This window comes from Lynx canadensis, chromosome B1 (assembly GCF_007474595.2).
Source record: "Lynx canadensis isolate LIC74 chromosome B1, mLynCan4.pri.v2, whole genome shotgun sequence".
NCBI classification, from domain to species: Eukaryota; Metazoa; Chordata; class Mammalia; order Carnivora; family Felidae; genus Lynx; species Lynx canadensis.
This window is the reverse complement of record NC_044306.2, coordinates 110,606,226-110,621,989: the sequence shown is the minus strand read 5'-3', so window position 1 is coordinate 110,621,989 and position 15,764 is coordinate 110,606,226. Positions and strand designations below refer to the sequence as shown.

At 37.7% G+C, this 15,764-nt stretch overlaps 1 protein-coding gene across 20 annotated transcripts in view; it reads left to right on the top strand.

The window, feature by feature from the left end:
* The window catches only part of ANK2 (ankyrin 2), a 272,404-nt gene that overhangs the window by 251,276 nt on the left and 5,364 nt on the right, over nucleotides 1-15,764 (top strand). For 11 of the 20 annotated variants that reach the window (XM_030313213.1, XM_030313216.1, XM_030313221.1 and 8 more), the window contains 8 exons: nucleotides 26-100; nucleotides 3,034-3,165; nucleotides 4,111-4,254; nucleotides 7,348-7,633; nucleotides 9,260-9,548; nucleotides 12,506-12,589; nucleotides 12,693-12,857; nucleotides 14,134-14,316. In XM_030313213.1, coding sequence (XP_030169073.1) covers nucleotides 26-100; nucleotides 3,034-3,165; nucleotides 4,111-4,254; nucleotides 7,348-7,633; nucleotides 9,260-9,548; nucleotides 12,506-12,589; nucleotides 12,693-12,857; nucleotides 14,134-14,316 — 1,358 coding nt within the window. Of the gene's footprint in view, nucleotides 1-25; nucleotides 101-3,033; nucleotides 3,166-4,110; nucleotides 4,255-7,347; nucleotides 7,634-9,259; nucleotides 9,549-11,905; nucleotides 11,999-12,505; nucleotides 12,590-12,692; nucleotides 12,858-14,133; nucleotides 14,317-15,764 lie in introns of all 20 variants that reach the window. The other 9 variants (XM_036064262.1, XM_036064263.1, XM_030313210.1 and 6 more) reach the window with 1 other exon arrangement.

Genomic DNA, 15,764 nt, shown 5'->3' with positions numbered 1-15,764 from the left:
CCATTCTGTTTTTGACCTTCTGTAGATCAACAGGATGAGCAGGAACGGATCGAGGAAAGGCTGGCTTATATTGCTGATCACCTTGGCTTCAGCTGGACAGGTAAAATGAGTGTGACACACTTTTTCAGCAAAATTTGCTTCACTTAAATAACAGTGGCATCAGCCATGTGTTGTTAACAATGAACAAATTGTGTGTTTTGTTTCTTTCCTTGAGGAAGACCATGTGGAATAGTGAAAAGAATAATAAACTATGAACTAGAAAATCCAGGCTCTGCATTAACTCACTGTGTGAACCAGGGCAGGCCTTTTATTATCTCTGGAATTTAGAAAAATAATACTTTCATTTTTATTTCAAGTTTTTATTTAAATTCTAGTTAACATATAGTGTAATATTGGTTTCAAGAGTAGAACTTAGTGATTAATCGTTTACATACAACACCCAGTGTTCATCATAAGTGCCCTCCTTAATGCTCATCGTCCATTTAGCCCATCCCCTCAGCCACCTCCCCTCCAGCAACCTTCAGTTCTCTAGAGTTAAGAGTCTCTTATGGTTTGCTTCCCTCTCTTTTTTTCTTCCCCTTCTCCTACGCTCATCTGTTTTGTTCCTTAAATTCTACATATGAGTGAAATCGTATGGTATTCGTCTTTCTCTGACAGACTTGTTTTGCTTAGTATAGTACACTCTAGCTCCATCCACGCCATTGCAAATGGTATACACACACCACAACTTTATCCATTCATCAGTCGATGGACATGTCGACTCGTTCCATAATTTGCCTATTGTTGCTAATGCTGTTGTAAACATCAGGGTGCATGTGCTCCTTTGAATCAGCATTTTTGTATCCTTTGGATAAATACCTAATAGTGCAATTGCTGGGTCATAGGGTACTTCTATTTGTAACTTTTTGAGGAACTTCCATATCGTTTTCCAGAGTGGCTGCACCAGTTTGCATTCTCACCAACAGTGTAAGAGGGTTCTCCTTTCTCCACATTCTCCTCAACATCTGTTATTTCCTGTGTTATTAATTTTAGCCATTCTGACAGATGGGAAGTTTAAATTTGTATTTCTTTGATAATAAGTGACGTTGAGCATCTTTTCATGTGTCTGTTAGCCATCTGTGTATCTTCTTTGGAAAAATGTCTAGTCATGTCCTCTGCCCATTTCTTAACTGGATTATTTGTTTTTTGGGTGTTGAGTTTGATAAGTTCTTTATAGATTTTGGATACTAATGCTTTATCAGATATTTCATTTGCAAATATCTTCTCCCATTCTGTAGGTTGCCTCTTAGTTTTGTTGATTGTTTCCTTTGCTGTGCAGAAATGATGAAGTCCCAATAATTCATTGAAAAATAGAACTTTAAATTAGGAGATTTGATAATATGCTACATGTCACCATCCTCCTTTGGGAGCTATGGATACCTAAACTTTGGGGAGATGACTATGTTTCAAAATCATTGTGAGATGTAATTGTCATAAAATTTGGTTGGAGATGTAACCCAGGGCTCCCTATTTTAGATACCTTATATTAGATATCTCCATTGTGAACAGTACCAAAATTTGCTTTGGATGCCTGTTGAAGTACATATGAGTAAGATATTTAACTAAGTTTCTGAGAGATTAGGATACTTAAGCATAAAAGCTATAATGTATGTTAAATAATTTTTTAAAGGAAAGTGAATTATGTAATCAGTATGATGCATAGAATTCCATAAAACCTTTAACAAAGGTACTTGATAACAAAACAGAAAGAATAGTCATGTCCTCACTTTTAAACATTTTAAAGCAATTGTTAATAATAATCAGATTTATTTAATTGAGCGATTTAGGGAAAGGAAGGACATCAAAATATCCATGATTGACAAATAGGTAACATTCAGAATTACTTAGTTTGTTTTTTAAATAAGTGTGTTTGTGTATAAAGCGTAGTATCTGTATACTTGTTGAAAATTCAAGCCCCACAACTATACAGAATGGTATAAAATGAAAAGTAAATAAGTTTTTCACACCTACATCTGGTCTTCTAACACCATGCCTCAAAAGTAACTGCTTACACTTTCTCATGTATTCCAAAAAATATACAATACCCACATCTATGTCTGTTATTTAAAAGTAAGCACAATTTTCCCCAGTAATATTCCTTGTAAATATTCCATCAGGGTAGACATATCTATTCATTCTTTGAAACGGCTATTTAATTTTTACTGTATGGAAGTATCATACTTTTACCAGTGGCCTTTATTGCTGGATATTTAGGTCGTTTCCTGTTAATGACAAATGTCCTAGTGCATTGGTGTATTTTCATGAGTATCTCTACAGGGCACATTACTAGAAGTAGAACTGAATATCTGGATAAAGGGTATGTATATTTTTAATTTTGAAAGATATCGGCAAGCTGCCCTCCAAAGAAGACACTCATTTACACTCACTCACTCATACCACAATGTATAAGTGTCCAAATACAGTGTTAGTGGTAGACTTTAAAGGAAAAATTTGTGGCTTTTCCACTAGGTCAGTTAATGCTTCCCAGACCTTTTATTCATGTGACATCCAATCAAAGGAGTTTAGCCAACCACCATAATATAACCACAGCCAGTATTCACCCAAGTATCCAGAAATAGGATTTATAGTACTTAAAACATTGCCTAATGATGATTAAAAGTGAGAAACAGTCTATAACTCCTATTTTTAGTAATTTATTTTTCATTATCTTGGTTAAGAGTATAGGCCTGTATGAATGGTCTCTTCTGCATTTTGGAATTAATTGAGGTTGAATTGTACATATTTGTATCAACAGTTGTCTCAAACTTAGTGATTCCACAATGAAAGTTATCGATTCTATATCCAGTTTTAATAAAATCCACAATTAGTGCTAGAAGAACAAAGACCTATTGAGAGTCACTTCTAATACATAGGGGAGAAAATGAACCCTATTACAGCAATACAAAGAATACATCACTTACAAAATCACAAGGCAAGGTGTTAGAGACTCAAATGTTGAAGTTACTGTATTTAGAGTAATATTTTCTTGTCTAGAATTAGCAAGAGAACTGGATTTCACTGAGGAGCAAATTCATCAAATTCGAATTGAGAATCCTAACTCCCTCCAAGACCAGAGTCATGCGCTATTGAAGTACTGGCTGGAAAGGGATGGGAAACATGCTACCGGTAGGTGGGAAACTGTATGTAAAAAGCATTAGGCTAAAGGTTGGGGTATATGTCTTATTCAACAAGCCCTCTCTTGCAAATTCAGTAAAATAATAACAAATGCCATCAATCTGAAGTGCTACTGTAAGCAAATGAGAACAAGCTATGATATTTCTAAAATATGCATGTTGCATAAAAATTCTTATATTCCCATGAACAATGTCAGCGGAAACACTGGCTGCTAACAGGAACATTATGAAAGTCCTAAAATTTTCTAATTATTGAGACTGGACGCAGTTACTTTATTTGTCATCGTTTTATTGGTAGTATATTACCTTTACTCCTAAATAACTTACATGACAGAAAGATGTCAGGTAGATATTCTTTATAATGATTTATGTATAATATTCTGACCACATCAAATAAAATGAGAAGTGATAAAGACCATTACTTCCTCTCATTCTTCAGCTAAATTTGCTACTTCCTCTAACGCCTCTCTGAAGATCTACCTACAGACCTCCCTTATAAACATCCAGTCTACATTTATCTTTCCTTCTCTTACCATTCTTCTAGGTAGGATTGCCAGATTTTGCAAATAAAAATAAAGGGCTTCCAGTTAAATTTCAAAGAGTCTACAGATAATTTTTTTAGTATAAGTATACCCCCTGCAGTATTTGGGATATACTTATATTAAATTTTTTTTTTAATCTGAAATTCAAATTTGACAGGATATCCTATATATTATCTGGCAACTCTACTTTTAGGGCTTTTGCCTATGCTTCCCCCCACTATTTTATGCATACCTCCTTTCTATTTGCTTTTTTTTTTTTACAAAGACCTTTAGTTGGGCTTTGTTTCCTGTACAGATATAAAAATTTTAGTAAGGCAACTAAATGAAAGAGATTTTCAAAAGAGTACCCCTCAGATATTATAAATGTTTTTCTGTTTTTTTCTCTAATATCCCAGATACAAGTCTCATTGAATGTCTCACCAAGATCAACCGAATGGATATTGTTCATCTCATGGAGGCCAGCACAGAGCCTCTCCAGGAGCGCATCAGTCATAGCTATGCAGAAATTGAACAGACAATTGCACTGGATCATAGTGAAGGTCAAACAATCTGTGTGTGTGGGTGTGTGGTGTATGTATGACTAATTCAGGTGACTGGAACAAATCTTCCTTTTTTTAAAGGGTGGTCTGTGGACTCCGGTGATCACATATTTTTCTCATTTTATAGGTACCTTCATACTGCTCATTCTTTGTTATTTCACCTTTGTTCCAAACATTTTGGACTGCTATAACACAATGCCATAAACTGGGTGGCTTAAATAAGAGAAATTTATTTCTCACAGTTCTAGAGAGTGGAAGTCAGAGATCAGGATGACAGCACAGACAGGTTCTGGTGAGGACCCTCCTTTGGGTTGCAGATGGTTGCCTTCTTGCTGTGTCCTCACCTGGGGGAAAGAGAACTAGCTAGTTCTCTGGTGTCTTCTTATAAGGGCACAAGTCCCAGTCATGAAGGCTCTACCCTCATGATCGAAGTACCTCCTAAAGGCATCACCTCTAAATATTATCACACTGGGATTAGGGTTTCATCAGATGATTTTAAGGGGATACAGATACTCAGTTCATAACAACACGGATGACCTATCCAATGCCCTTTCCTCAGATCCTTGGTGGTACTTATACTTGTGTCTTTTACTCTAGCTACCCGTTCCTGTGCTCACAACCAAGACTATATCATTACCACTGACTATATTACTTCTGGGTCCTGATTTGAAGCATTACACTTACTTCTTCTTTTGCTTCGATACTGGTGATTCTTCAAACCCACTGGGACCTCCAGCCATTGGCCCTACCACCTTTTCAGTACTAAAGTTTCTCTGATCCATTCTCCTTTATTTGCATGCTCATTATCTTCTCTCCCTCCCTCTCTGTCTCTCTTTCCCTCTCTCTCTCTTTCTCTCTCTCTCTTTCTGTCTCTCTCACACCTCTATTTTATACCTTCTCTTCTTCTTTCAAGCCTCCAACATTTCTCTTCTCCTTTTTTAAAGCTAATGACCAAGCTTCGTATTTCTTAGAAAAAATAAGAATAGTCCTAAGCGAATGTCCATATTCTTTCACCACAAACTCTACCAATCTAAGTGCATCTCAATGTCTGTACTCTACCTTCCCTTCTGTATGAAATGTCTTTGCTTTGCTAAAACCATTATCTCTTCTTTTGTACTGGATCTCATCTCTTTTTATCCAATTAAGGACCTCACTCCTTCAGTTATCCCCTGTGGCTTCCTACAACTAGATCATGCTCAAGAGCATTAAAACTTGCTTTAATAGAGCCCATTCTTTATTTTTTAATATGAAATTTATTGTCAAATTTGTTTCCATACAACACCCAGTGCTCATCCCAACAGGTGCCCTCTTCAATGCCCATCACCCACCCTCCCCTCCCTCCCACCCATCGACCCTCAGTTTGTTCTCAGTTTGGGCTCCTTCCCTCTCTAACCTTATTTTTTTTCCTTCCCCTTCCCCATGGTCTTCTGTTAAGTTTCTCGTAAGTTTCACATAAGAGTGAAAACATATGGTATCTGTTTTTCTCTGTATGACTTATTTCACTTAGCATAACATTCTCCAGTTCCATCCGTGTTGCTACAAAAGGCCATATTTCCTTCTTTCTCGTTGCCACATAGTATTCCTTTGTGTATATAAACCACAATTTCTTTATCCATTCATCAGTTGATGGACATTTAAGTAGAGCCCATTCTTTAAAAACAAAACAAAACAAAACAACTCCTTCACCCTATATGCCTTCTTGTATGATTGTTCTGTTTCTCCATTCATTTTATAGAAAATCTCTTCAAAAGAATAGCGTATATTCCCTATATCTACTTCCTGTCTTCCTGTTCTCTAGAACTGTCTCTAGAATCCATGACAGTCATTTTTTGAGTCATCACCACTCAACAGAAAGCAATCTTATAAAATTCACTAATGGTTTCCTCATTGCCAAATACAGTGAATAATTTTTCAGTCTTCATCTTATTTACTCCTTAGTAATATTTGACAAAAAATTAATATTTTTTAAAAACATTTTCTTCATTCACTTTCCATGATACCCTCCCTACATGTTTTTTTTTTTTCTTTTGCTTATTTTTCTGGTTATTTTTCCACAATTCCTTTCTGTAGCTTCTTTTCATAGATTTAAATGATGGTGTGTGTTACTATCCAGTGAAAGTTTGTCCTATCTCCTGTCTCTCTCCTTTTTTTATATAAATCCCAGACACCTGGCCTCCTTGATGTTCCCTGGGCACCCTATGCATTTTGGGGCTTTGGAGCTCTGCTACTTTCTGTTTCCTCCACTCTGGAGCATTCTTCCCTCAGAGCATCAAATACCTACCTATTCAGGCCTCTGCTCAAAATCAGTCTCCCCAAAGGACCCTTTCCTGACAATTCTATCTAAAATACTAGCCCTATTTACTCTTTACCATGGTTTCCTTTTCTCCTAAAATTTATCATAAATATATATCTGCAGAAATAAAAGTTCAGTGAGGACTTTTTCTACCTTGTTCACTGCTATATCTCTAACGTCTAAACAGCACCTACTACATAGTTGATAATATATACATCTGTTGAGTGAATAAATAAGTAGATGAATGTCAGTCATACCTCTGCTAAAGTTTTCAGTGACTCCTCATTGCCCTGGGTATGATAATATTCCTTAGCATGACATGAGAGACCCTCCACAAAAAAGGGTACTAACCTCAAGTGTTGTTAATACAAGTTAATACTTGTGGAACACCTAGAACAGTGCCTAACACATAATATTTAGAATGTATTAGCTATTATTAATTATTATTAAACTCTAACCCTTCTTCCCACTTACATTCTATGCCTCAGTAGCAGTTATCATTAGGTCTCCTTAAAATGTCACACCCTCTGCATTTCCCTTCCTAATTCTTTAACCCTGAGTTGGGTGCTCCTGCATTTCTTGACTGGCACTGTGGCCCAGTCACTCTGCATTTCAATAGATTCTTACTTGCCTGAGCTTCAATAGATGATCTGTATCTTGAAGGCAGACACAGTTATCTCATTCAGCTTTGTAACCATGGATCTATCACAGGATGTGGCACATTAATAGTTACCTAGTAAATACCCATTTAATATAAGTGAGCTTCAGTTAATACTTCATTTAAATGTTTCTCCCTGTAGGGTTCTCAGTACTTCAAGAGGAGCTATGCAGTGCACAGCACAAGCAGAAAGAGGAGCAAGCTGCTTCTAAAGAAAGCGAGTCCTGTGATCACCCTCCCATTGTCTCAGAGGAAGACATTTCTGTCGGTTATTCTACTTTTCAGGATTGCATCCCCAAGACTGAGGGGGACAGCTCAGCAACAGAGCTCTTTCCCCAAACTCACAAGGAGCAAGTTCAACAGGATTTCTCAGGGAAAATGCAAGACCTGCCTGAAGAGTCATCTCTTGAATGTCAGCAGGAGTACTTGTGAGTTTCAAAAGAAAGCCTGTCCAATGTAATTCCAAGAAATAAGCCAGTATGGCAAGAGTGCCAGGCATGTGCAACCGTAAATTGTTTTCAGATGGTTTTCAAATAAGCCCACCAGTAACAAGTGCCAGAACTACAGGAAAAAGAGCGAAAGATTTGAGACCTAATTATGGCAGCATTGTATGGTAGATCTGCTTAAAACAACTTCCGGTTCTATGACCTTGGGCAAGCCCCAAGCCCTTTTTGGTTTCTGTTTCCACATCTCTAAGTTATAAGAATATATACCTTATTCATCTCATAGGGTCACAGGTCAAGGATATGCCTGTGAAAGCATTGTTTAAACTGTAAGATTTCATGAAGACCTCATGCTTATTGCTTATAAGACTGTTGCACTTGACTTCTCTGCAGTCCTCTGATATGTGCCAGTTGTCCCATGGCTAGTTCACAGTATGAACAGGGATGCTGAGGGTGAAGCAGCCCTCAGTGTATGTCACCAAAGCATTGGGGTGGCTGACGATAAAAATAGAAACGCAACACAAATTATTCACACAGAATGAAAGACCATCAAAATAAAGTGGGATAAGTTCAGAGTGGAAATACAGAGAAGTCTTCTGGAGACTTTCTGGCTAAAGGAAGCTATAGAACAGTCAGCTCAGAACTCAAGTACTGGGCTTCATAGAAGCAAATGAGAAAGAGAATTGTTTAAATGACGCTTGTTATATCTAGAGAAGGAAAACAGATGATGTGAAAGGCAAGTGTGTCCCCAGACCTGAAATCTGAGAATAGTGTGGCAGGAGATTACACCAGTAAGCGAGTTTTCTGCTGGGGTCACTGGAGCTTGAGAAGAGGGTGAAATGGGTAATAAAATCCTCTTTCTTCCACTGAGCCACCGCCTACCAACTACCTTTAGATTTTAGGGGAGAGAAGAAAGAAGAAAGAAAGAAAAATAAAAAGATGGGAAGCAAAGAGGGAATATCAGAGAGGCATATGGGCACTTAGTATCTACAGAGTGACAGAAATTTGTAATAAGAAGTTTAAAAGCAGAAAAAGAATTTTCGTATTTAAAATTGAGATTATAAAGATTGCATTGGAGTAACTCCAAATTAAATCAGAAGAAAAAGTTTTAACTATGTCTTTCCATCAAGTAATAATTTTCCAGAAGTATAATAAGAATCTCTCTATATTTGCAGTTATGATAACCATATTAACATGGGGTTTATGTATGTTTAAAAAAATTTCCCAAACTTTGATTCTTGCTTCAGAAGCCTTATTATCTACAGATCTTTGTTATATAAACCTCCTCAAATCTTCAAGATAACCTTGAGTTATCAAAGAAAAGATGAAATTATAATTTACATACTTTGTAGAGATTAAGAAATGGTAATACATTTTAGAATAATTTTTCTCTTTAGAATAGATCCATCCCAGCCAATACTAGATCAAGGAGCTGTAACTTTCTTACATATGATTTTTATTCAAATTTCATTTCTCGGCCACATATACAAAACTTATTTTGACTTGTCATGGACCATGAAGACAAGTTCCATCTTTCGTTCCAATTGCCTTGCTTCAGCAAACGGGGAAATGCAAATGCTCTCATGGTGTAACTTGGCTTTTCCATTTCAGTGTGACAACCCCAGGGACGGAAGTGTCAGAGACTCAAAAGCCTACGGCTATATCTGGCTCTCAAAGCAAGACACCTGAGGAAATCAGTACCCCTCCTGAGGAGGAGAGGCCATATCTCCAGACTCCAACATCTAGTGAGCAGGGTGACTCTCCCATCGTACAGGAACCCGAAGAGCCCCCAGAACATAAGGAGGAGAGTTCTCAGAAAACTAGCCTTGTGATAATGGAGTCTGCTGATGACCAGCCACAGGCCCTTGAAAGATTCGATGATGATGCAGCTTTCCATAAGGTAAGGATCTCCTCTCTTTCCTTGCCCACAGGCAGCAAAGCTACAAATCTTCCCCAGTTTCCATTTCTCTGATGGTTTATTTTTTCTCTGAAAAAAATCAACCTGGACCCTGGAAACCCCTCAATCCCCCTTTAAAACCTGGGAACCAGGTAATCTAGGAAAAAAAAAAAAGATACACAGTTCTAATTCTTGCTACCTGAGCATGAGCCTTAATTTTACAATTGGGAAACCCTTTTGCTAAGGAAAATGAACCCTGGAGTGAAACAGTATGCCTGATGTAGCTTTTCAGAGTTGCTAACCATGGGCACGAAGACTAGTGAGGGGGATTAACAGGGCCCCCAGTAAGTGCCAGCCATGGAAACTTGTGGGGGCTAGACTCTGGTTACATCTGTCTGTGCTGTCAGGTGATGAACACGCAGACTGTGGATATCAGGTGGGGTTTTCCTCCCCCCCCCCCCAAATTTTCCTCACTAAAGGAAGGATTATTTCCAAAATAGATCTCCTTATACCTATTTTAAGAATGACTTTGAAAAAGGACAGTGTACCTCAATTTATCGTGGTTCAGAATGTCAGAATAAGGAGCAGAAACTTACTTAAGTGTTTCCTTTGTCATTAAGGGAGCTTTGATGTTGCAAAGAGGGGTCTCCGGAGACCATCTAAGAAATTAATTTAAACGATGTATTCTGAATCATTCCCATGCCTCAGTGTTCACTGGCGGTGTTTAAGCCCTCCTCAGAGGAATGAATCTCAGGGAAGAGGGGAGCAAGAATCTGCATTTTAAATAACTCTCTGGATGATTGTCATGCACAAAAAAGTGTGAGAATCTGTTTGGATTAAATTTAATATCTATTAAATTATATATTTGTCCTTTTAGAATTCAAAAGCATTTTTTATGTCACCGTGTTTTTAAAGCATTAATATAGGTCTCAGTAGTAAAGAATGAGGTATAGAAAAGAACTGAAAGGTTTTGAAGAAAAGCATGATACAACATATCTGTGGGCTTAAGTCCTACATTTATTTTTGTTCACTATGAGGGTGACATCTGCTAGCAGGATTTATCTAGGATCATAACTAAAATTAGGGGAGTTTCAGGCAAATGAGAACTGTGTCCCAGTTTTGGTAGTTATCTTAAATAATGAATTCATCCCGTGAATGGATTTTTATTTTAAGTGTACCTTTGCACAGATTTACTCATCTCCCAAATTCTCAGCTTAAATGAATTCTGGTAAAAATGTTTCAAAGATGCTATCAGGGCTTAGGAGTTACTAAATTTAGCCTAAGAATCCATTGGCTAATTGAAGTATAGATTTCAAACAATTATCTGTATAATTCATTTATTTTTTCTATGCATATAAATAAATTTTGATAAGTCATTCTGTATTCCACTTTCTATGGGCCTGTTCCATTTATTCTTGGTGAATATCCAGTTATCTCTGTGATGCTTCCTATTTTGACCCTTAATTCTCATGGCCCTAACTTGAGGATCTAACTTCAGTCACTTTTCTTGCTGATCATCTTTCTAGGCAGCAGATTCCAGAATGTATTTAAAGTATAATTTGGTTTCAATTTTACATGTTTTCATTTAGCAGAAAAGCATATAGAAATATGTCAGATATTTTAAAATATGTTGAAAAAATATCATTGAGTTTTCTTTAAAAAAAAAAAAAAGTAGTATCCTGTTAGGAAAGAGTAATTCAATGGAACGCTCCCGAGATATGTTCTAATCTAAAATTGTGTTCTTAGCTCCATCTTTGACTCTGGGCCAGACCCATAAAATCAGACTGGCCTGTGCATCTTAACTTCTCTGCAAAATGAGTCTAATATTATTCATAGCCTGCCTTGTTTGTTGCCAGGGAGATGCTCAACTGGCTAGATAAGAGCTGCAGGAAATTTTGACTTTTTGCAGAAAGTTCTGCTACAAGCATAAGTTATTTCTATACCTGTGGGTTAATCATTCTAAGCCTAAGCCTGAGTGTTGAGTATTGATGGCTTACAAGTGTTGTGTGTCTGTGTGTGTGTGTGTGTGTGTGGGTGTTGCTTAAGTTTTGTGTTTACATTTGGTTATTTATCAGGAGTTTAAGTCCAAGAAGTAATGTGGACAAGTTGCTCGTTTCTTTTGATAGATTCTGACAGATGGGCACTCAGCTTTCAGAATTCCAGAATTGTTTTCATTCATTGAACAAAAAAGTATTCTTACCAAAGTGTGAGACAGACACACACTTGTTTGCTATGCTGGCTTTTCTAGCACAGCCTCCATGAATAAAACTTTCAGAAAACCGTGTGAACTAAAGCAGAAACCAGTAGTGAAGACATTCCTTAGCGTGTTAAACAAAACGATGCTTCCATGCTTCCACCAGGAGCTAACAGAGGAATTAGGTGAGCTGGAGGCCAGCTCAGATGAGGAGGCGATGGTAACTACCAGGGTTGTCCGCCGACGAGTGATTATTCAGGTACCAGCTGTTACGTTCCTGCACGTCCAGGACACTTCTGTCCCCGTAACCCTCAGAGAGTGATGCTAGCCATGGAGCCACGAGGGCTTGGCATGCTCTTTAGGTAGTGCATGGCCATTCAAAAGCAGACCCCTTCACTTAACTCTCCTAAGTTTTGTTCGGAAAAAAAAAAAAAAAAAAACCTGCAGTGGTGATGACATTGGCAGCCCACTTCCAAGAGAGCGAACAGCAAGAGAGAGACCGCTTCTTCAGTTCCACCCACCTCACCTTGCTTGTCTGTTTTTGTTGGTGTGTTTGTTTTACGCCTAACTTTGGTCCACTTCTCCTAAGCATGTTACTTCCCACCTTTTTTTTTTTTTTCTTTAAAACACACTACTCGACAGGATTTGGCATCTCAGCAGTGCTTCTCAGTAGCTCCCTTCATTTTCTAACATTATAAGCACTTGGGAGTAGTTTCTCAGAATTGATGCCCGACACTGAAGTGACCATTTTCTCTCAACTGTTTAGGGAGATGATATGCCTGACATACCCCCAGAAACAGTCACAGAAGAAGAATACATTGATGAGCATGGACACACTGTGGTAAAGAAGGTATTGTCCTAACATGGTTGATCTCAAAGCCTCCTGTTTAAAACTTATCGGTACCCCGGTACTGTCACTCAAACACAAGATACATGAATAAAATATCTTTCAGGTCACTAGGAAAATCATTAGGCGGTACGTAGCCTCTGATGGCACAGAGAAAGAAGAGGTTACAATGCAGGGAATGGCACAGGGACCCATCAGCATTGAGGAAGGAGATGGCTATTCCAAAGTCATGAAGCGCATTGTATTAAAGAGTGACACTGAACAGTCAGAGGTAAGATCATCTGATTCTCCAACCTGATTTTATGGAGAGGTCTAAAACAGAGTCAGAAGAGGTGGACACGATTGTCCATACTGGCCCCACTGCTCCCGCTTATATGGCACTCTGCTTTCAGTTGCATATTCACATGTTTCTTCATGATTTTGTGGAATTTTAAACTAACCTTCAAGGACATTTGTAGCCATTATACTCATTGTCTCTGTTTGGTCCTTCTTATGTATTTATTTTTTTAAGTTCATTTATTTATGTTGACAGAGAGAGAGAGAGAGAGAGAGAGTGTGAGCGAGCGGGGGAGGGGCAGAGGGGGGGTAGAGAGAGAATCCCAAGCAGGCACTGCATTGTCAGCACAGAGCCGGATGCAGGGCTTGATCTCACAACCCTGAGATCAGGACTTGAGCTGAAATCAAGGGTCAGACGCTTGACCAACTGAGCCACCCAGGTGCCCCTGGTCCTTCTTATTTCTATTTTCTGTTTAATTCATGGCTGAGTACATAAAACAGAAATCCAAAACTGAAATTTTAAAAGACCAGAATTCCATTTGCTGGCGAGCTGTATGTCATGAAAAGACCTTGTAAAATTGTGTTGTAATGCTTGTGCCCGGGCAGCATAGCAGTCTTCTGTAGGGCACTGGAGATAAATATTTGATATTTAAACTTCTGCATTTCAGTCACTAAAGCCAGGATCCAGAAACTCCTTGATTTATAGTTTTACTTCTTTCTGTTCTACTTCCCTCTCTGAGGAACGTTTACTCCCTTTGACATATCATTGGTGACACACTCACTGTTTTGCATTCATTCACATCCTCAGAAGTTTATTATCGCACCCACAGTTTCTCTAGAAATCTACTTTTTCAGTTTCTCATATCTTTGAGAGTTCCTCTTTTGGGGTTTAATTTTATCTTCATAAAATCACAACCATTTAAACATGGGGGAAAAGAGAGTTCATGCTCAGGTTGTCATGTCGCTGAGGAATCAGTTTCTTATTCATAATACTTCCTGACAGATTTTCGTTCAGCTGATTAATGAGTGGTGGGTTTGGTGCTGTGTGTATAGAGTCATTATATAGGCATTACCGGTTGATTATAGGCTTTTTTCTTTCTTTTAGTACCTGCTTCTCTTTTCCAAAATACTATTTTCCAGAAGGCCTGTGTATACCATTTTAAGGTTTTGGGGTTTTGTTTGTTTGTGTGTTTGTTTTTACATAGAAAAATCCATCACTGTTACATTTTGGCAGTCAGAAACTGTGTTATCATGTGTCCTTCATTCATTAGGTAACTTTGTCTGAGCCCAGCATTTTGTCCAGTACCTCACAATTTCAGGCTGAACCAGTGGAAGGCCGTAGAGTCAGCAAAGTTGTTAAAACAACTATGGTACATGGAGAAAGGATGGAGAAACATCTGGGTGATTCTAGTTTAGCCACTGATCTTCCTTCAGCCAAAGATGACTTTGAAGAGGTATAGAAGCATTATCACTTTTGTGTTTTTGTGTTGTATGTTTTGTGCTTGCTTTGTGTTTAAAAATAAAATGACTTACCATTATGTCATTCCATATATGTATTCATGGAAGGGTGCAGAATAATTCAAGAGAGTAGAGTTGCTGTTTGAATAACTTGTACAGTGAGGTAACGTTTTCTCAACTTGTGCTATCCACAAAGCGACAAGTTCCGTGTCATCTTAAATGCGTTTAAAAGTCTAGATGACCAGGATTTGCTTCAACTGAATCAGAATCAGAATCTCTGGAGTTAGGTCACGATTGTACATCTTGTTTAGATGCTCCAGAAGTGACTTTAATTCTTTAATTAGTAAGAGAAAGAAAGGAAGGAAGGAAGGAAGGAAGGAAGGAAGGAAGGAAGGAAGGAAGGAAGGAAGGAAGGAAGGAGAAAGAGATTGTGAATTATCTCTAGTAGCTAATGCTCTCAAATATTTCCAAAGATAGGCATTAATGAAAAGTCTGATTTATTTTAAACCTAGATATAAAACAAGCATTTATAATTATTTAAGTTCTGATTTTCAGTAATTAGGAAATGGGTCCATAGGGACAGATCCACAAACCCTTACTAGGATTAAAAAGATCCCAAAATTCTGAAAACCAATACAAATTTTGTAGGTTAATAGCAAGCTAACTTGGCAGTAAAACTTAATGTGAGCTGATATGGAGTTATAATGACATGGAGAGTCTTTTGGTCCTACCTAGACTGAATATTCATATGTTTTGCTGTGGATATATTTATGCGTTTGATTAGTAGATGCTGTCCCTGCCCCATCAGAGGTATTCAAATATACAGCATATATATCATACTACCTTTCTAAAATCCAAAAGGGAAAATATTCTGAATTCTGAGATACATCTGGCCCCAGGGGTTTTCACTAAGGGATTGTAGGGCATATGCAAACATCTACAAAACATTTTTTTGCTATTGAGACATTTTGAAGTTGAATGTTATATGTGCATTCTCTTCCACACCCACAATGTGCACTGAGATTATATATGGGAATGCATTGGGATATGAAAAGCATACCTTATTTAAATACTTTTAAGGACAGTATTTTGACCTTGTATAATCAAAAGGTGAATTATGTGAGTTGTACGCTTTGGGCTTTATTCATTTGCTGCTTGTTTTTGCCTCTGATCATTATATTCATCATTAGAGTCTCCACCGGAGAAAGAGGGGGGATGAGGTGTGGAGGAAATTAAAAGTCGATCGGTACAGATGCTATTTACCAACATTTATGAGTAATACAATACATCTCCCTCACAAATGGGAGAGATGTAAATAAAACTCAGTATTTACATTTGTTCCTAGGATTGTTTTTATTTCTCCTTTCAAGTATATCTTTTTATGGTATCAATTAAGCAAAGTAATAGCTTTTTTTTAAAGTCCATGGCTCATGGTGGGTCTTGT